Source organism: Prionailurus bengalensis, chromosome B1 (genome assembly GCF_016509475.1).
Source record: "Prionailurus bengalensis isolate Pbe53 chromosome B1, Fcat_Pben_1.1_paternal_pri, whole genome shotgun sequence".
Lineage (NCBI taxonomy): Eukaryota > Metazoa > Chordata > Mammalia > Carnivora > Felidae > Prionailurus > Prionailurus bengalensis.
In genome coordinates, this window is record NC_057344.1 from 148,682,559 (window position 1) to 148,704,547 (window position 21,989).

The 21,989-nt window shown below is 40.7% G+C and overlaps 1 protein-coding gene across 6 annotated transcripts in view; it reads right to left on the minus strand.

Annotated features, from left to right (window-relative positions):
- Positions 1–21,989, minus strand: part of SLC4A4 (solute carrier family 4 member 4) — a 348,226-nt gene that overhangs the window by 272,681 nt on the left and 53,556 nt on the right. For all 6 annotated transcript variants that reach the window (XM_043572514.1, XM_043572513.1, XM_043572509.1 and 3 more), the window contains exon 3: positions 11,446–11,625. In XM_043572514.1, the coding sequence (XP_043428449.1) occupies positions 11,446–11,625 (180 nt within the window). The remainder of the gene's footprint in view (positions 1–11,445; positions 11,626–21,989) is intronic.

Below are 21,989 nucleotides of genomic sequence, written 5' to 3' on the forward strand. Positions count from 1 at the left end.
CACTGTAATCATTACATAATCATAGTGAAAAAACTAACCCTAGGGAACTAACGACAAGACAGGTAGAGGCTACTCAAAACTGGCTTGAGGGGAATATGTGGAGACCTGGTCCTGCTAAGTAATGGGGCTCTACTTTGAGGGGTGGTGACATGTTACCCTTTGGCACTAGCCCAGGGGATTTTTCTGTTCTTCTTTGATCTCACTGCCTTTCTTGATAGGGTTCCTCCACTTCCTCTTTCTCATAATTTGTCATCTCCTCTGTCTCTTCTTATGTTCTGTGTCATTCACATGCATTCTCCCCCGATCCCCACAACTAACCAAAATATAGAACTCGGTGCCATTTTTTTAAGTTTATTTATTTATTGTGTGTAAGTGAGACAGAGAGAGAGTATGTGAGAGAGAGAGAGAGAGAGAGAGAGAGAGAGAAAGCAGGGAGGAGGTGAGAGAGAGAGAGGGAGGGAGGGAGGGAGGGAAAGGGAGAATCCCAAGCAGGCTCCACACTGTCAGCACAGAGCCTGACAAGGGGCTTGATCTCACCAACAAACACTCAACCCACTGAGCCACCCAGGTGCCCCTCAATGACATTTTTAAAACTCAATTGTCATTTAAAACGAAATATATTATCCAGGTTGGTTTCTCTTATACATTGCTCTTGATTGATTTCTTTTCCATCTAAACTAGTATGAGCTTTCTATTAAAATAAATGTTCCCATTCCTACTCTTGAAGACGGTACATTCTCCCCACCCACCAAACAAGAAAAGCATCTCTGCCATGTGTGCCTGTACACAAAAACATGCAAAGAAGCTCCTCGAATTTATCCCAGTATATTCACCACTTAAATGTTTCTACAAATATCAGAAAGAATCATAAAAGAATAGAATAAAAGGGGCCTAAAGAGAATGTAGCATAGACAGATTTCCAGCCAGTTTCATGGGGGAATAAAATCTATAAACCTCCAAGTCAGGTGTGAGCATGCAAACTGAAGTTTCCTCGAGCCACACTTTTCCCACATACTTTCAAAATTTTTGATGAGCACTTGATCTAAATGAAGTGACCAGTGGAATGTTACTTATCTACCTTTAATTCTTCTTCACTAGAGTACTTTTTGCTCAAAATCTGTATTTAAGAATTGGAAGAACAAGGGATAGTAGTCACTGCTATTGGGTGTGGACATCAATATATAATAATCCAAAAGCTTGTTTGAAAGTTTTTGCTTGTTTCCTTGGTTTCTGTCTGGGGTTCTCAGTAGTTTCACAAGAAGTAACAAAGTTAAGAGTTAAACATGGGGCGCCTGGGTGGCGCAGTCGGTTAAGCGTCCGACTTCAGCCAGGTCACGATCTCACGGTCCGTGAGTTCGAGCCCCGCGTCGGGCTCTGGGCTGATGGCTCGGAGCCTGGAGCCTGTTTCCGATTCTGTGTCTCCCTCTCTCTCTGCCCCTCCCCCGTTCATGCTCTGTCTCTCTCTGTCCCAAAAATAAATAAACGTTGAAAAAAAAAAAAAAAGTTAAACAAAAATTTGAGTAAAGATTTTATAGCTGCTCGTGCATGTGTTCCGGGTATTGGGTCAATCTGCAGTGAATTTCTAGTTATAGGAATTGCTATTCCCAAGCCTTGGCAACAGAAATCACTCTATTTTCTACTGAAAACAACTTCGGTTTTAAACAAACATAGCCAGCTATATGGTCCACATGTTCATTGTAAATTTGCCTTCAGAAGTCACATTCCCCATTACACCTAAATTGTCCCTTCCCAAAGCCACATAAATGAAGCAGAAGTAATTAAATATAATTGCTTTCTTTTGTGGCCTCTGTAGTAAAATTTCAGTAACTGACAAAAAAATTATTTTAATACAGAGTGCTGTATCACAATGACATCTCTACCAGTAGTGGCTCCTAAGTAAGGGTAACAGGTGCATCCTTTTTTCATAAAAATGGAATTCTGCTTACCTGGCAAGCAGCAAAACAGTAAAAAAAAATCAGGGATGTTCTTATTTCAAAATCACGGAATCGCAATTCTGAGAAGGATGTACAAAGGTCATCTAAGTTCACCTCTGGCAGCAACACGGACTTTTACCCATAATACACACAAATGAACAACTCTTAAGATTCTCCATGTAAGACATTCCACAAACAGCCTTCATGACACACTCAGTAATTAACAAATCTCAGTATCCTAAGTAGCCTCTTTTACACACTATCCTCACTCAACACAGTGGAATACAAACCCTAAATAAACAGTCTCAAGCAGAGGCAGGCTTGTTCCAACTCAACATGCTATATGGTTCTTTAGAGAAATGCCATCTTAAATTATATTTTGCATTCTTACATTAACCTGCATATTTTCACACATTTTAATATTTTCCCATGAGAAAAAAGTACACGCAGGGTAGCACTTTTATCTCTGTTTTGAAAACATAGACGATTTCTATTTTATTTATGTGCTAATTAGTCATTGTAAAATAAGGCTGTAGAACTATATAACATGAGAAAGATCACTTTTCCTGGCCTTCTCTCTTGTCATTTCACCATTAATTCAACTCACTCTCTTGCACAACACTGGTGATTTCTATTTTAATCACACTTCAGTAAGATTTAGGTTGAAGAGGTAGCATTTTTTTTAACTAAGGTAGTTGTTAATACTGAATAATCTCATAACCTTTCCTCTTGAGTTTTTATTTTCTCAGACAGGCCAGAATATTTTAAGCTAATTGGTAATTTCTGGGCATTTTATTTATGCATCCAAGCAAAGAATACGCTATTTCAGAACATGACTCAAAATAAGTATGAGATATTACTACTGCCCTTGGGGCTCTAACGATACTGTTGGAGAGCTGGCACATACCTGAGTGGAACAGGTAAGTCAATACTTGAAGCATTACCAGTCTAAGTGCCAGAATTTGTATCGTTGGTAGTACTTGCCACAGGAGCACAGAAACTGGGAAAGTTGCTATGAGCATAAATGTGTTCTTCAAGCCCTTGCAGAAACAGAGTAAACCTATCAGTTTCATTAAACAACTTAAAATACTAAAAATAATAGAGGAAACCCCACTGCATTGTCAATTTACTCTTAACGTGTAAGGACCCAAGTCAGGAACCTGCTTTAAGTAGTAAGGAGCATTAGGAGAGTTTTGCTATTTATTTGTTTGTTTAATTAGAGAGAGACTAGATGGAAGTGAATTTAAGGTATCTGGCAGCCTTGTCTGAAAAAGTCCCTTCCATTTCAAAGAAGAATTCTAAAGGCTGAAAACCCAAATAAGAACATATTGCCTTAGGAATTCAAAGGAAAGGACATGAGAGGCTGTGAAGGAAAAACCAATAGGACTCAGTGAGCGGCTAGCTATGGATGAAAAAGAGCCAGAAAGAATCAAGGATAATTGAGATTTTGATTATAAAGGTAAAGTAGGATGATGGGGACTTCATGCTCACAATACCTTTATAACAATGTGATAAAAAAAAATCAAGTAACACTCCCCTTCCATGGGAAAGTTATTAAAAGAATACCACTTCAACAAGATCCCTACCAGAGAAAATACTCAATGATACTGTAACAGTGTTGCATGGTGACAGATGGTAGTTACACTTGTGGTGACCACAGTATTAACACATAGAGGTGTCGAATCACTATGTTGTACACCTGAAGCTAATATAACATGATGTGTCAACTCTACTCGAATTGAAAAAAAAGATCCCTACCAGTATTCAATATTCCACACAATTCCAACAATCAGACACACACACACACACACACACACACACACACACACACACACTCTCACAAATAGGCTCATACCCTCAAGCTTCCTGTCTTATAAGCTTGAACCGAAACCACAGGATGTGTCCTGCCTTCTGCTTAGGTGGTAATGCCTATGGCAAACAGTCATTTATGCCCCATTCACTTCATTAAAATGTATTTCACATCTTAAATTCCACACACTGCCAGGGCTCCCCCCCTCCCCCCACTTTCCACCCCAAGCCATAACCTCCTTTTAACCCTGAGTGCCCCAGCATCTGGAGCACAGTAGAACCCTCTGAGGCCTCCTGAACTCATGAGTCACTATAAATAGCAGCAACATCAACTCTCCCATGACACAAGTAACATCTATTCATAACATCTCATGGCATGATAAAATGGAATAACTATTGTAATAGAGTCAGAGGCGACAAGAAACGATACCCTTCCATAGTGTAAGAACTGCCACCTGGAGGGCACTTCAAGTGTCTTGAAGGTGACTTCAAGCGATCTGAATTTCAGAAATGCAAAGCTCCCTGAGAGATGTATATGGTTACCTGGCTAAGGAAGACAGAGGCACCATGACACATTCCTCCTGTATTCACCAGCATCACAGAGGAATACATAGCAATTATTCGTACCACACAAAACACAACATTGGTGACCCAAGCCAGTGCAGCCAAAAATACAAGCGTGCCAACGTATTTCCTTTCTGTACAGCACTGCCTCTGAGTTGCCCACTTGTCCCACCCAACAGCCTTTCTTCCCCAGATTAATTTCACTGAGAAACACGAAGAGCCAGAAAGAGATCCTTCTCATGAAAGAGCAAACAGCCCATTTGCTTTGCAGGGGCCCAGAACTGGGGATTCCAACTGCTGGCCAAAATCAAGAACACAGCCAGTTAGCAGAGTCACTTGCAAGTGGCAGTATTCAACCTAAATGAGCAGCACAATAGGGACCATTTCTGCCCCTTGAAAGTCCTGTTTTGTGGGTCCTCTCACCTTCCAGCCAGCATCCAGGTGACACTCATGAGCAAGTTAAGAGACTGAATTTAGGCTAGTTCCCTCAAAGATGCCATTGAGAGTGAGGAGCCACGCTGAGAGCTAAAGCAAAGGGACAGACAGTGGGAACCTGTAGTAGAAAGGTCCAGAAGACCCTAAAGAAGAATGATTCGTGTTCACAGGATATTAATCTCTACAAAGTTTTAGTATGTAGCTTGTGGCATGACCTGTGTACAATGGGTGGGGGAGAAAATGAGCTTGTTCAAAGTAACTCAAAATAATGACTGTTAACCATCATTGCTAACCAGAGGCACTGCTCATTTACTACTCAGAACACTGTGGATTAAGTTCTTTGATTATCTCCTTCTCATACACGAGGACACTAGAACACAGAGAGGTTAAGTATCTTGCCAAGGCTGCACTGCTGATATGAGCTGGGATTCAAACTCAGTCTGGTTCAAATATGTACTCCTAACCACTGCCTTCCCAGTAGAATCACATCCCAAGGGCCCTTTCTGAAAAGGCAAACTTTTCAAGTTTTCGATTATTTTTTTTAATACAAAGAACCTTTGTTTCAGACCTAAAGAAGAAGTATTTCCTCCTACTTATATAAGATAAAAAAGAGGGTGAAAGAGACCATATAGTTATTTTGTATTGCGTTTTGTTTCTTCACAGTGAAATGAGAAGCTACCTCATTTCACACACATTCCAAAGATTCTCTTCTCTCCTACCATGCCCATTCATTTTGGGGATATGCAAATGGCATGCAGAAAATAAAGAAATCTCACTTTATGACATCAGACCTAAGGGTCTTGTCTGAAAACATTTAAAGGTCAACAAAAAACAGGAATGCGCTATGAAGAATGAGGTCAGGTGGGGGAGGGCACAGGGGTGTGCACTGGGAAAAGGGGAAGTCAAATGACAAAACCCCAAATAATCTTGGCTCTTATGAAAAGGTACTCTGTTCGTTTACCCGGAAGCACCAAACAAAAGCAGCTGCCCATTTCTCTGTTGCAGTTTCCTGAATATAACTGGATCACCAACTGGCATCCATTGTTCCCAGCTCACAGAACAATGTTCACTAGCATAAACCCATCAGTTCTGGTACATATCCAAAGAGCTAAAAAAAGAATACCGCAAGACTGAATGAGTGTCTATATGCACATACCTAGCAATACGATTCCATAGCAGGCGAGTCATACGTGTGAGAAGCAGTTAGCACCCCAAGCACTGATGCATGTTGAAGCTTGTCAAGAAATACATTACACATCGGACCAATATGCTGAACAGCACATTCTGTTTGTAGCTCTGTTTCCTAACATTTTACACATCTTCAGAGTCTCTGCACTCACAAAGTGGCCTATGATTTCCCGCCCCCCAAATATCCCAGGACACTAACAAAATGAGACATTCAGAGGTCAAAACCATCCACGGTGGGAAGTCGTGTTGTGTTTCTAGGGCCTGTCTCATCAAGGACCACCTTCCCACCCACTTTCTGGGCAACCCTCAGAGATGGCAGCTGCTAACTTTAAAAAAAAAAAAAAGTGCATGGTGGAGGAGGCAAAAAGGATTATTTTTAAGAAAGAGCACAATCTAACTTTTCTCTCCACCACCCACTCCACACCACCTCCTCATTCCCTTGTCTCTCCTCCTGCTTGCTCTTCCATTTCACTCTTCTTCCCCAGTCTCTCTCCCGGGTGCTCAGTGAGCCACACCTTCTCACACGCATTTCCTTCTCTGTGTCCCAAACTGGGCGGCAGCTCGGACACCACACTGGGAAGAACAGTTGTAAGGGCTCGGGGCTGCTGCCAAGCTCAGGCAAACAAACCCAGTTCCTCCTCTGAGCTCCAGATGTGTGGGAATCAAAACACGCATTCACTTTTGAGAAGCCCTGCCTTGACATGAGAGCCGTGGAGAAAAGAAAAAGCATCTCTGTTATGAGCTAAATGAACCTATTAATTATGTCATCTTCCTGATGTGCCTAAATACTGGAAGATAATTGGCTTATTTCTTCTTCTAAATGCCCTTAACGATTCAGTTCCATGCCTCTTTAATACGGCTTCTGAAGCTGAGCTGCCCAAATTCTGTGTGGAATATATTGAACGTTTTTAAGTGTACATGATAAATCCACGTGCCCTGTGGATGAATTTCCTCCATCAGTTGTGGGCGACAAGCAATTCAACACACTCGGGAGTCATCTACCCAGACCAAAATACCACGTTAGCAATAGTTAAAATAATGAGGCACTTTCCAAAGTGGAATAATTAAAAGTTAGGACCGGATTTTATGTGGCGAGGGAAGAAGGCAGAGCAGGGAAATATAAAGATGATGTGCAAGGATTAAAAACAAGAAAGTCAACTAGATATTTATCTATGGATGGGAAATATTCAGACCAATAAAAGCAACGTTTATGTCTTCCTCTGTAGTAATCCACTTACTCAGTAACTCTTCAATGAGCATTTATTAGGCACATACTATGTGCCAGGCACTGTGCTAGATGCCAGAAATAACATACTGAGCAAGACAAATTTGATCCTACCACTCATGGAGCTAACAATCTAGCATTAGCACAAGACAAAGCTGCAAGCTCACAAAATCATCAGTTAAGCATGTAGTATGAAGGGAAGAAAGGGCTTAGAAAGAATGACCCTGGGGAACCTACGTTAGATAGAGTAATAGGAAAAGGCCTATCTCCACAATATTTAAAAGATAGACAATAAGGGTGCCTCAGGGGCTCATTTGGTTAAGCATCTGGCTCTTGGTTTCAGCTCAGATCATGATCTCAGTTTCATGGGTTCAAGTCCCACATTGGGCTCTGACCTGGCAGCATGGAACCTGCTTGGGATTCTCTGTCTCCCTCTCTCTATCCCTCTCCTACTCGTGCTATCTCTGTCTGTCTCAAAATAAATAAATATGCAATGGAATACTACTTGGCAATGAGAAAGAATGAAATCCTGTCATTTGCAACGACATCGATAAAACTGGAGGGTATTATGCCAAGTGAAATAAGTCAGTCAGAGAAAACAGATATCATACGATTTCACTCATAAGTGGGATTTGAGAAACTTAACAGAAGACCATGGGGGAAGGGAGGGAAAAAAACAGTTTCAAACAGACAGGGAGGCAAACCATAAGAGACTCTTAAATACAGAGAATTAACTGAGGTTTGATGTGGGGGGAGGGGAGGGGAGAAAATGGGTGATGGGCATTGAAAAAGGCACTTGTTCGGATGAGCCCTGGGTGTTGTATGTAAGTGATGAATCATGGGAATCTACTCCTGAAGCCAAGAGCACACTATATACACTGTAAGTTAGCTAACTTGATGATAAATTATATTAAGAAAAAAAAATTTTTTAAAGACTGAATGAATGAATGAATGAATGAATAAATAAATAAATAAATGCTAGGCCATTAGGGTGCCTGGGTGGCTCAGTCAGTTAAGCATCCAGCTCTTGATTTTGGCTCACAGTTCATGAGATCAAACTCCACATTAGGCTCTGTGCTGACGGTGTGGAGCCTGCTTGGGATTCCCTCCCTCTCTCTCTCTCTCTCTGCCCCTCCCCAGCTCGTGCTCTCTCTCTCTCTCTCAAAATAAATAAACAAACATTTTTTTAACAGCTAGAACATAAAGAGAGAGAAAAGCTAACAAGGACAAGAACAGGGTGACCATTCCAGGAAGACAGGACTATATTGTGCAAAGGCCCCCTGAGGCAGAAAAGGTTTGGGCACCAGGGAACTGAAAAATCAGTGTGGCTGAAGTAAAGTGAGCAAGATGAGAATGACCCATAACAGGACTGGTGAGATGCTGGGGGCCATGATGCCCAATCAAGATTTTATTCTAAGGACAACAGGAAATTTTCAGTGGAGGAGAGGAGCAGCATAACGCAGTTCACACTTTATGACGATCATTGTCGCCTCTGTAAGGAAAAAGACTTGAAAACGAGCTTGTTGCAATGGTCTAAGCAAGAGAGGATGATTCCGTCCACCAGAATGCAGCAGTTAAACCGAAAAGGAGTAGACAGATTCAGATCTATTTTAGACGTAGAACCAATAAAAGTCACTGATGGATTGTATATAAGGGTGTCAGCAAGGAAAGAATCAGAGAGGATTTTCATTGAGTTAGTCCATTTATAACTTTCCCAGAAGTTACAGGCATCACCTGACAGAAAGTCAGGCTCATGCAGGAATCTGATCTACGGGACATGGTATGTCCATATGCGTAAGTAACTCAAACACCCTGACCCAAGAATAACAGAAACCGTGTGTGGTTGTTCTTGAGACACAATAACGGTATACTAGGCAGATATTTCAGTGAATTTTCCCATGAGAATTTTGTTGTTATGCTGGTGCCAGAGCCCCATAGCTTCCCCCAAAAACTTAGGGTTAAATGCCTTTCTATACATGGGTGCACCAGTTCTGACTTACATACAAGTGCTCCAGAGAAAACCAATTCATCTAGTCCCCATGACAAGCAGCAGAGAAATTACAAATTTCTAAGAGGACCTTCATGTCAAACTGGATGACTCATGTCAAATACATCAAGGGATATTACAGCATAATTTATTGGCTAACAAGAAAATAACTATAAAAGACACATTTACAAATAATTTTCTTATGATCATTGAACAAGTGGGTCCTTAAAAATAGTCTCTCCATATGATCCCTTCAGAAACTGGGTATACAAAACAATGCAGTACCCCACAAGGAGGAGACCTCTGAGGGTAAAGAGAATGGACTGCCTTGTTTATTTTACATACTGTGCTCAAACTGGTTCCCAAATGCCACAGAAAGCAACTGCCCCCTTCCCCCCACCCCACCCCACCCCCACTGTGGTCGATGCACATTCAGTCTCACTACCTTTCTGATTTGTTCGTTCCCTGTTACCACTTGAAGGTTACTGGCATTGTTTCTGTTGCCCTTCCTAAATAGCTGGTACATAATTATCTCAAAATCCCTCAGCGCATTTGTCTAGGTGGGCATTTTTCCCTTTTTAGTATTTATAGTGATGATGCGCTCCTTTTCATAAATTGCAAAATGGGAGATGACTTAGAGACAGGGAAGAAGGGAGATATCGATCTCTCTCCCTTTCTCTCTCTCTCTCTCTCTGTCTCTCTCTCTCTCTCTCTCTCTCTCTCTCTCTGTCTCTCTCTTTCTCTCTCACGCACACACACATGCACGGGGGAGAGAACCTCGGGTTCTGGCACAGGCTTCATCAAAACAAATAGCAAGCACAGATACACAGTAGTAATTTATTTGGAGAAGGGTGTTGTCTTTTGTTCCTGCAGACTATTCACTGTGACCTTTTTTATCTGCATTTCAAGGACATTGCTTGAAACAGACCCCATTATTTTAGTCCGAATAGTAAGGACTCCTTTCAGAAAGGCTTTCCCCCCAACATTCTAATGAAAAGCACAGAATTCTTATCTCCTGCCCTTTGGTCCTTTCTGTCTTACATTTATTCTAATACCTTTAAGTTTCAATTTTATGGTCTATCTCCAAGCTTTCCTGCAACCTTTGCTCTCTAGTTTGGTGGTCCATCTGTACTGCCTCTTTTAGGATAGTACCTCACTAGCTTCTAAGCCACCTGCTCAGTTTCAGTGGTGAGACTGTAAGAGATTCACAGATTCCCATCACTACACTTCACACCCTCTTTAATTTAACTCTGCAAATTCACTTTTCAACACTCCCGAGCTGTTAATTCTAATTTGGCCTCTCATCACCTGCAATGACTGAACTGGAGCTTTATCTGTGCCACCCATAATGCATTTTATTACAGGTTCCATATTTCTGCAACTGTAGCAAAAAGATGAAGAGTGTACAGAGCTCTGCCAACATACAAAGCTGTCACTATGTAGCTCCTGTTGGAGGATCTGCCAAAATTGGAATGTGTTTCTATCGCTTCTCCCTTCTACTGCACATATTCGTTCTCGCTTCAGCCACAAAGTTCCCCAGATAGCCAAATATCCTCCACATCAGAAGAAGCAAAAGCATATACCTAAACACACCGTCTACCGTATCAGTTGAATCTATGGGTGTTCTCTGACCTCCTACTACCCTGTTCTTAATAACACTTCCATCCAATGTATGATATTTAATATGTTCGATGCTTTCAGAACCATATTACTCTATGCTCTTCTCTCCCTTATGGGATATTTTTCTACTTTTCCTTTCTAAATCATCAACCTGGCCCACAGCCTGGTAAAATGTCATCTATAACGCCATCAATGTCGTATACATATATATATATGATATATGATATATGATATATGATATATGATATATGATATGATATATATGATAGTTTATGTTTTTTTATATATATATATACGTAAGATATATTTTTTTTCTTCTTGACCTACTGTCTCAATAGAACCTATTTCTAAGCAAAAGCAATCTAAAAATGCCTTTGAGTCTTCCAGTGACTACTGATCACTGTAGTTAAATACCATGTATAACACTCTGCCCTCTTTCACTAGTCAAAATCTAGACTATCCAAGCGTGCCTAAACTTTGTCAGATCTTTTCAAGAATCTTACCAGACCTCCTCCTAGAACAACCTGCTAGGACAAGAAAAGACTCTCCATAGACATTATCCTTTAGAGACCATCCCAGTAGGATTGTGTCCCTCCCCATTAGCCACAAGATCCTACAAAGTGTCTTTCCTAAGGACGTGGGATGGAGGCAGAGAAAAGAACCAATACCCAGGGAGTACTCACTGAGAGGTTTGAGGATGCTGCTGCTGGTTTCATCTGCATTTTCCACATCTGACTTATCAGAGTAGTTCTCAGAGATTCTTTCTTTTTCCTTCTTTTCTTTGTGCCCTGTCTTTCTCTTGTGGCGTCTCCTTCTCCTGTAGCTCTTCGGCACATGGACCCCAATGTAGATGGTGTGGTGGCCTAAGAAAGGTACACAGATCATTAGTCATTTCAAATCACATTCTCTGCTGCATATAAATTTCACAAGCTCCTCAGGTCAGAAGAAAATGTCTACGAATTCATTACCATTTTACATTTGACAAACTGGAAAGATAAAATCTCTTCCCAATTTTCCGTGACCGAGAGTGTAATTCAACCTGTTGGCTGGCATTAGGATTCTGGGAGGGTATGCTCCAGTTACATCCGGATAGAGAACTTTTCTCTAGGGAAACCAAAAAATGCCAAGCCAGAAATCAAGAACCCTTGATTCTGGTCAAACCTCCATCTTCAATTAGCTATTTGACCTTGAGCACGTCCCTTAACCATTCTGGGCCTCAATCTCATCATTCATATAACAAGAGGCTTACTACATTGGGTGATCCCTGGAGGCCTTCCCAGTTCTAACCTTCCACGAGTCTATGATTATACTAAACAGAGTGCTTAAAAAGGAGGTCTTAGAGCAGCAAAAAAAATAAATAAATAAAGATCTAACTCAAAGTTCAAGAAGTCATTCTACTGGAGATAAGCTTCTGCATTAAAACTTTTTTTTTTTTTTTTTTTTACGAAATCAGCAGAATAGAGACTTAGAACTGGGACAAATTGAGAAAAAATAAGACCTACTTGGAGAGAAGATTTCAGAAATACTCAAATGTTCACACTGGGAAACAGCTAAAATGAATGTCCGTTACATTGCCATTCTCGTTTTTCTTTTTTCGTTTCCCAAAGTTTCTAAAAACTGGTTGTTGCAATGATAAAAATAAACCCAGCCCAGCAAAAACTGCCTTGAAGAGAAGGGCATGAGGAAAAAAGATTGTGAAATGCTTTTAGTTCTCTGGATGGAAGAAGCTGCAAAACTGACAAGTGGTATTATTCTTACAAAATCTGATAAGACAGGAAGAAAAAAGGAACTCAAAGCTCCACATCTTTTTTTTTTTTTTAATTGGGAAACTTACTTTCACTTTATTACAGCACAACTTCTGAATGTGGGAACCACTATCTCAGAAGTAATGTGAAAACTTTTTTTCTTTTTGAACTGCAAATTAGATGAGATTATATCATCTTCCCCATCTCCTTTCCCATTCTGGAATTATTCCTGGATGACCACTTTACAGTGCCCCAGATGATATCACAACCTAACATGCAACACGTGTACGCGCACGATGTCTCACATAAATGGCTGTGAGTCACTTTCCACAGTCACTCACCAGGCATATCTAAAAACACTATAATTCACAGGGGTGTTCCCTTAAATTGGAAGGATTAAAACAATTGTATGCTCCTTTAGGAAGGAGCCTCCAACTAAGGAATGCAGATCCCTAACTGAATGGGTTAGGATTCCAAAAAAATCTGGTATTTGGAATGAGGTTGGAGGCATCTATATAAAGTGTGAAACTCCCCCCTCCCGACACACGTAGACACACACACACACACCAACTTAACTATTACAAAGCACAGTGAAATGCTCCTCACAGACTGAGTGCCAATGAGAAATTTATCGTGTCTAACCATTTGCAAGCAAATTGTTCTCATGGGAAAGCTATATTATACTAGGAAGTAGGAAATGTCTCAGAAACAATGTGAATTAAGAAACAGTGTCAATTGTTTCCTGTGCTCCAGTCACTAAGGGAGTCCTGCAGCTTTATCTCAAGGCACACAATATACCTAAGCAAAGCCAACCAAATTCTTTAGTGAATCAAACACTGAAAGGTTGGTCACTTTCATTCAGGAATTAGGAAAACATCATGAAAAAAAGTTAAAAAGCTGGAAAATTTTTAAACCTGTCACATTAAATATTTTCTACATCTTATTAAATAATGGCAACCAAGCAAAAAAAAAAAGTGACAGGTTAGTTACATCAGTCATATAAATGTTACACAGGAAGATTTTTTACTGTATTTACCCAAATCTACACAGTACCTTTGATAAGTCATTAAAAAGACAGTTTAAAGTGTGTGTGTGTGGGGGGGGGATGGGGTAAACAGGTAATAGGCATTAAGGAGGACACTTGTTAGGATGAGCACTGGGTGTTATATGTAAGTGATGAATCACTAAATTCTATTCCGGAAACCAATACTCCACAGTATGTTAAATAACTTCAACTTAAATAAATAATTTTTTAAAAAATAATAAAAAATAATAATAAAAGACAGCTTACATGGGCTGACAGGATTTTAAGGTAAGATTTCTAGAAACTCTTGTCATTGTCAACCTAAGCAAAGAGGGTGATTCAGAGAGTGAGCTCGCAAAGCCCACAGACAGGAACATACCTTACCTTCTGGGACCTAACTGAAGTTGCACAAAAACAGTACCATTTTATTCACATCATAATCACATGCCTCCCCCTGCCTTAGGAAGAAGATTCCGCTTCTCCCTGTCTCCTCCAGCTCCCGCCTCAGATGTTTCCCATCCACACACACCCCACACTTCATCACACACTTTCACACAGGTGGGGAAGCTTGCAGATATGATACCGCTTTCTGCAGCCCAGATAATCGAGCAGAAATATGGTTCCTTGCAAAACACTCCAAATTTCAGACATTTTTATCAGCTTTATTGAGGTATAATTTAATTTACACTACTGAGGTGCAATTCACTCATTTTAAGGGTATAACCCAAAGATTTTTAGTATATTCACAGAGTTCTGCAACCATCACCTTAATCAACTTTAGAACATTGTCACCAACCCAAAAAGATCCCTTGTGCACATGTGTAGTACTGCACTCTGTACCTAAGTCCATCTCAAACAACCACTCTTAAGCATTTTTGATACTTTCAGTGATGGCCTCTGGGAAGCTACAATTCGCTGGTACCCACACAGCCATGAACTTTTTGTGGGGATCCTTACGCTACAGTAGAATGAAATATTCCCTGAGGAAAGAAGATACTACCTCCCGAGAGTCATGAGGAAATCATGACACTGAGCAAAAATTCAAAGCATGCTCCTTTTTCTTCTCACACATTACCGGTAACTAAATTTTCCTTTTCTGTCTTGCGTTCAGATAGAAGAGAAGGAACACGGTCCGAAGGTTCAATAAACCTTTAGGAACCTGGGGACAGTGCTTGTGTTTCACCCATTCTCAGTTGCTCTACACTTCAACTTCTTTGCCCAGGGGAAGAGAGCAAGACAACTTCACCTCGGAAAGTGAGCGTAAGGCATGCTTTCTCAAGGTGATAACCAAATATTTCATAAGTTGTACACGCCAAGTTACAAAAATACCGAAAGTAAACTGAGCTCAAATGGAAGCATTCTTGCTCCCACAGAACACTTGTCTTCAGGATCAACAGACGCAGAATTAATGAAAATATACTACTGTTGATAAGAATCTCATGGGTGGATTTTGATATTTATTTTCAATAAAATATCTTTACCTGCCTCAGAGATGTGTTATGAAGATTGATGGCTATTTTTAACACTAGAACTCATAAAATGACAGCAAGCACTTCGGAAATATACAAAGGTTGAGGGTGTAGTATTATTTTACACGTAAAATAAAAAATGAGAAACGTGACAGACAAGCTTTCCAATCCAGCAAGGGTCTACAAAACTGTAGATGCTGAAAGAATCAGGGAGAGCTACCAGCTTAACTTGTAAGAGAATTTTAGACTCAAAAATAAGATAAAAGATAAGGTAAGATGAGATAAAGACCTCTCAGCTAGAAATTTCACCAAAAACTGCTTCCAAAGTTCCACCAAAAACTTCTTTCCAAAGGAGAAGCAACATTTTTTCTAAAATAGCTAGAACTCATAAGAAAAGGTGACTGTCTCGACTACACTCAAATAGAAAAAAAAAATTTACGGTGACTGTTTTAAATATTATTAAAATAAAGTTTGCATTTTTGCTACTAAAATCGTATCAAGCAAAACTACTGGAATCCACATTTGACAGTGTTCATTTAGGTGTGAGTCAAAGGGCACTGAGTCCTTGATTTGGCAGTGGCCTCAGTATCATGTGTTAAAATAAATACCCTGCATGCCTTTCTCTGACAGATGGTGTAAGTTCCCAACAAACTCGAAATGTCTTGAGAATATCTCACAATCCATGCCACAGCCAGTACTACTGGGAAGAAAGCATGGCTTTCCTAGTTATCTCCGAAGGTCAGAAATTATCACCAGGTGAGGCTGGCCTCTTCCCATCCTCACCTGCTCCACCTCGGCTGAAAGCAGTACTGTGATTCTATCATGTCCAATTCTTCCAATTCCTAAGATATTTCTAAACTAATGTTGATAGTTGCTATCCTGTTTTCAGACCAACAGAAAACTTTCACACCTGGAAACTCTGTAGTCATTCAAGTTAAGAGGCTGTCACAGATACTCACTGTGCTACCAAGGATGATTAGGATTTTGCAGAATTAAACCCATCAAACCAGAAGACAAACCAGAAGAAGGTTTTACACCAGCCAAACTCAAAATTCTACAAAAACGCTGGACAGTGAAACCACATATGCCTCTATATGCAAGATAGACCTATTAGCTCCTGTAGGAAACATACTACTGTTCTTACTGTACATACAGATGATAGCAACTATTTATTGAGTACTTACAAATGTGCCAGGTTCTGGCTAGGTCTCTGATATCTATTACCTCATGCAATCCTCACAACTGCACGAAGTAAAGACTACTATTATCGTAATTATACAAGCAAAGAAACCAAGGTGCAGGGAAGTCAAGGATACTGTCACCAACAAACTCATAAAAGCACACAGGAGAAACAGCTCTCAAGTGGCAGTAACAAAGACAGCGAGGGCTTCATCACTACTTTGGTGGTGATCTGTTGGTTTGTTTTTTTCTTGGCGGGGGGGGCAGGGGGACACTTGTGCTGTATAGTATACAGCATTTATACTATCAGTCTTATAACTGATTACACTTCCTTCCTCGTGTTGGCTGCTAGAAATACAAGAGACAAGTCTCAGGCCAACCAGTGGTGGGCAGAGTTTTGAGATGTGCATTTTATACACTAACCTCATTCTTCCAGGTTTTCACGCATTATTTTCCCTTCACACTAAACTATTTGGGGAATAAGGAATTATATGAATTTTTTTTTTTTAATCTGAGATGTCAGTGGTCGGGGAAGAGGATGGCAATGGCTGGGGTGGTTGTGGGGAAGCATAGATTTCTAGGCAAAGATTTAGACCTATAGATTTAGATCTAGCTATAAAGGATCCCCAGAGGACAGGTAAAATCTTCGCCATCCCCATCCACCTACATACATATCTAAGGAAACACTGAGGGATGTTTCCATTGTTGCTCTTTCTATAGTCAACCAAATTTCTGTTTTCTCTAGTTCAAAGATTCTACAACGTCTGGCACTTTGTATCATTCTTCTAGAACTAATCAGCAATATTCCCAAAATATAAGTCAAATATTGCCTTCCCTAGTTTATCTAAAGTAAGCTGGCCTTAAGCCAAGATGCCTAAGACATGTTGTATCTATTGCCAAGAGGGATGTAACAGAGGGAAACAAAATTAAGAGATATTTATTATCTCTATTTTAATTGTGGAAAGAAAAGTGTAGAAGAGGAGGCAGAGCCTCTAGATGAGTGACAGATTATAAAAAGATGCTGTGGACTTTACTTCTCAAACCAAAACAAATGTCAAAGATTTTTTAGAAGTAGAGGAATAAGAACCTTAAACAAAATCATAGTATCAAGTTGAGATGCCACAGAGGCTGTGTGTTGACACTTCATATAATAAGAAATATATCAGTGCCTATAAACCTAAACACTTTAATAAATGAAATGCAAATAATTTGTTAGCTTATTACTAACAAACACAGAAGACTGTCCATAAGCAGCTCTAATAAGATATAACCCAAATAACATTGCTACTCAGGCATAAATACCAACTCATGAAAAGAAAACCTGCTTCAAATGGCACGGCGTAATTTTGCAGTTAACAGGGGGAAAGTCAGCCTGTGATGAGACGTGTTTGCAAGAGGGTCTGTATTTCAAACATATACCACTACACAGGACAAGAGCTGATTTTCCTTTTTGTATTTTGGATAGGGGTCACTTTTCACATAGAAAAAAAAAATAATGCCCACGTTTATTAATAGAAAGTTATATATTACTTATGTATTTATAAATCATTTTGAATGTTGATAAGTAATCTCTTTTAATATTAATGCTACCAATCATATTTAAGATTAGGCATGCAGGCAAATAGTACAAGTGATGAAAAACAGGGAAATACTTTTCTTCCCACTGAACTGCATGGGAATTTTATCCACTGAAAGCCTCCCAGAAATCCTTAGGGCAACCTGAGGTTGCCCAAGCAAGACTGATAAGAAATCTCAGCTTGTTATCTGGTGTTTACTAAGCACAGTGCTTTTAATAGTTAATATTTCATGATGATGATGATTATGCTAACAATCTCTAGGCAGGAACAAACAGGTACAGGAAAAAGTCGTGAAGGCGAGTCAAGCTTAGGGTTACTCAGCTAACCTCCTGTCCTTTAGCTGAGTAAATGTCTACACCTGTCTTTTAAGTGTCCATTTCTGGTGAGGTTCTACTTATAGCCTTTAGGTAAAGAGGAGAATTCTAAGAGCACACACTGAGGTTAAGTTTCTCTTACAGTTACCATCACTAATAGCTGATAAGAGGCAAAAACTGACGAGCATTATAAAAAGTTACAAGTAGTGAATATTTTTAAAGACATGTGACTTAATATGCTCAGTGGTCGTCAATTATTTGAAAATAGCTAGGCTAGAACAACCACTTAAAGGTAGTACAGGAACCTATCTTAATAAATAAACAAGACTTAAAGTGCTTCACAATCTCTAAAAAGTTGACTCTCCAAAGTAATTTTAACTTTGCTCTAGCAAAATCTCTCCTCTACTCATCTGTACACACCAAATATAATCTATATTTATATCTATGTCTGTATATCTGTATCTCTATATATCTATGTAGATACAGGTGCATATAGATATGCAGAGGTATCTGTATAGACTCCATATATAGGGAGATGCAGAGAGAGAGAGAGATCATTTTTATGGACAATCCAAATCAAATGATGTCAATAAATTGTCTCTCACTGCGGATGGTACCCAAGTACACAAAGGTACCATACAAGTGTTGATCTCCTTCTCCCTTCCCTTTCTGTGAGGGAAAATTCAGAGCACGATTTCCTCACCCTCCCTTGAGCCCTGATAACAACTTGTGAACTCCCTCTGCTCTCTAGCAAAGGCACCCCTGAGCAGGGCAGAAGAGCCAGCTTTAGACCGTCTAACTTGCCCTCCAGTGGGCTGCTTTACTCATTATACAGGGTTTAAATGTTTGACAGAGGGAACACCTTCCACAACCTCAATCTTCCCTCACGCTGCCCAGAAACACGTGCCTGGCAATCTCCACCCTGCTCTGGGTAGAGTTTCATCCAGAGCTTTCACACAGTGAGTGCCAACCCCCAGGAGCTGTTATCCTTTTACTTGACTGAGCAGAATAGATTGGAACCAAAAGGCCTGGGAAGGCCCGTGCCAGGCGGGGCAGTGCTAAGAGTGAAGAAGAATCACCCAACAGGAAAGATGAACCCTCCACTCATCCTGACACCCCAGAACCCCCAAAAGAGGCTGGTGAATTTTAATGTGCACTACACATGCTGTCAGATAAGATCCACCTGTGATCCAAACACTGAGAACTGACAGTTTCCATTATTTCTCTTATGGTCACCATTTGCACAACTGAATGGGAAGCAGGGTTGGGAGAGAGAAAACAATGGCTAATCCAATGGTCACTGATAACTGGATTTGCAATTGCAGCCAGAGAGGCAGCTTAGAGAGACACATAAATGCACACATTCACACTCTCATCCTACCCACATTGTCCATCTCCAACTCTATTATGGGTTCCCTTTTAGCACTGGCCTAAGCCCCGGCTGGGTAATAGGAAGAATAGTCTTTAGTTGCTATAGACAGATAATCCACCATATAGTTAATGCACTCATGGCTAATCAGGTATTAAATATTTAATATTAGTTCACATAATTCCCTCCTCTCACATACCTCTCACATAGGTAAATGAGATAGGGACAATGCCATAGGACTAAAACAGTAACCAAGAAGTAGGAAAAGTGCCCCGAGAGACTTAAATAGCCTGAATAAGGCCAACTGCAGAATCTTCCTGGCTATGGTTCTCCTCACCCTCCCAGAAAAGAGAAGGACAACATTCAGACATAGCACCATGTAATCATACTTTTAGAGTTGAAATAACCTTAAAACATTACATGATTCAACCTTTTCATTTACCAGTGAGCCAACTGAAGCCAAAAGCCAGTGAATAACATAGAGACTGGGACTCTTGGTGCTCCCAGACATAGAAGGTCTCCTTGCCCACTTTCCCACTAGTACTGCCATGGTACCAGCCCACCACTGCCATCCCTCCCGTCTTCCACTGTCTTCAAAACACAGAAGAAGAAAAAAAAATGCGTCCTTTCAAGTTCGTAATTACCTAGAAGGAAAAAGGGGCTTAGGAATTCTCTGAAAATGTTTCTTTTTTTTTTTTTTGGGACAGAGAGAGACAGAGCATGAATGGGGGAGGGGCAGAGAGAGAGGGAGACACAGAATCGGAAACAGGCTCCAGGCTCTGAGCCATCAGCCCAGAGCCTGACGCGGGGCTCGAACTCCCGGACCACGAGATCGTGACCTGGCTGAAGTCGGACGCTTAACCGACTGCGCCACCCAGGCGCCCCTGAAAATGTTTCTTATAGAATGACCAGTTTAAATCCACAACCCTTAGCTCCATAAACTGCCCCAAATATGAAAATGTTCTGCCTGTGACCTCTGTTCTCCACTGATCACCAATGGTCACTTTGAGAAACGGCAGAAAACTTTTAGTCTTTCCCTCTATGTCCTCCATTACACTTAACCAATTAAAATATTTAGAACGGTTACAGAATTTTTAGAGCTAAAAAAAAAAGCATCTTAAAGAAAATACAGCTCGACATTCTCACCTTACAGATGGATACACGAGCCTGGAGAGGTTAAAGTGATTTGCTTGTGGCAACACTGACAGTAACTGTACTAACAGGGACAAGGACCTAGACTTTCTCAGGGCAGTGCTCATCCCAAGGACGAAGAGCTTATGAAAAGCAGAGGCCAGCCAGGCTGTGTCTTCTTTCTCTCTCGCCTTTTCATAAGCTCCTCCCATCGCTTCTTGGCCTTTTGGCTAAGGTCAAGTGTGAAGCTCTTCCAACACCTTCCATTCTTCTCCTCTGTTCTTTCCACCTCCTATTCTCCCAGGTGCTTCTTCTCGTTCTCACCCATCTCCCTTTCCAAACACCTTTCTGGCTGCAGAGGGAACAGACCTCATGCCTCCACAGAATGGCACATGAATTTCCCAAATTGCTCACAGCAGAAATCCAGAAGCAATCACTCCCATGTACCCTTATGTCTCTCCGCAGGTCCTGCCAGTCCAACCCAGGTGTCTCTTTTGTCTCCACTCTACTATAACTGAAAAATCATCTCTCAGTTGAATCTCAGCAACAGTCTCCCACATTCATCTTTGTCTTCCTGGGATGTTCTCTCCATCTATCAGCAAAAGGGATCTTTTCTAAAAAATGCAAATTTGGGGGGGTGGGGGGCGCCTGGGTGGCTCAGTCAGTTAAGCATCGGATTTCAGCTCAGGCCATGATCTCGAGGTTTGTGAGTTCGAGCCCTGCATCAGGCTCTGTGCTGATGGCTGAGAGCCTGCAGCCTGCTTCAAAATCTGTGTCTTCCTCTCTCTCTGCCTGTCCCCTGCTCGCACTCTGTCTCTGTCTCTCTCTCTCTCTCAAAAATAAATAAACATTAAAAAAAAACTTAATGTAAATTTTGTCTGGTTACTTTCCTGCTTAAAACTCTTCTGCAATGGCTCCCCAGTGCATACTCAATAAAATCCTAAATCTTTAGCATAGCATAAAAGGCCGTGAATCATCAGGGTCTTATCTACCTCAGGCCACATTCGCTCTGTTCACATGGTCCAGCCTCAATGTTCTCATTTCCACTTCTCAAATAGGCCTATCTCTTTCTCACCTTTGGGCCTTCACACATGCCTGCCTGTGATGTTTCCATCATTCTTGCCCTAGATGGTTCCTGTGCATGCTTTAGAGTTCAACTTCATGTCACTCTATGGGAAATATATACCCGTTTCCCACCCAAACTCACCCACATACATGATCCGCTCTCTACATTATCACACCAACAACCTTGTCCTTAAATAATGACTGGTTTATTTGATCATACGTTCATTGTGGCCTGCACTGGAATATGTTATGGCATTCAATGATACATGTGAGCCCAGAAAAGCAACATATCAGAATTTATATCCACAACTGTTCTTAGCATTTTGACAAGCTTAAAGAAAAACAAAGCGCTGT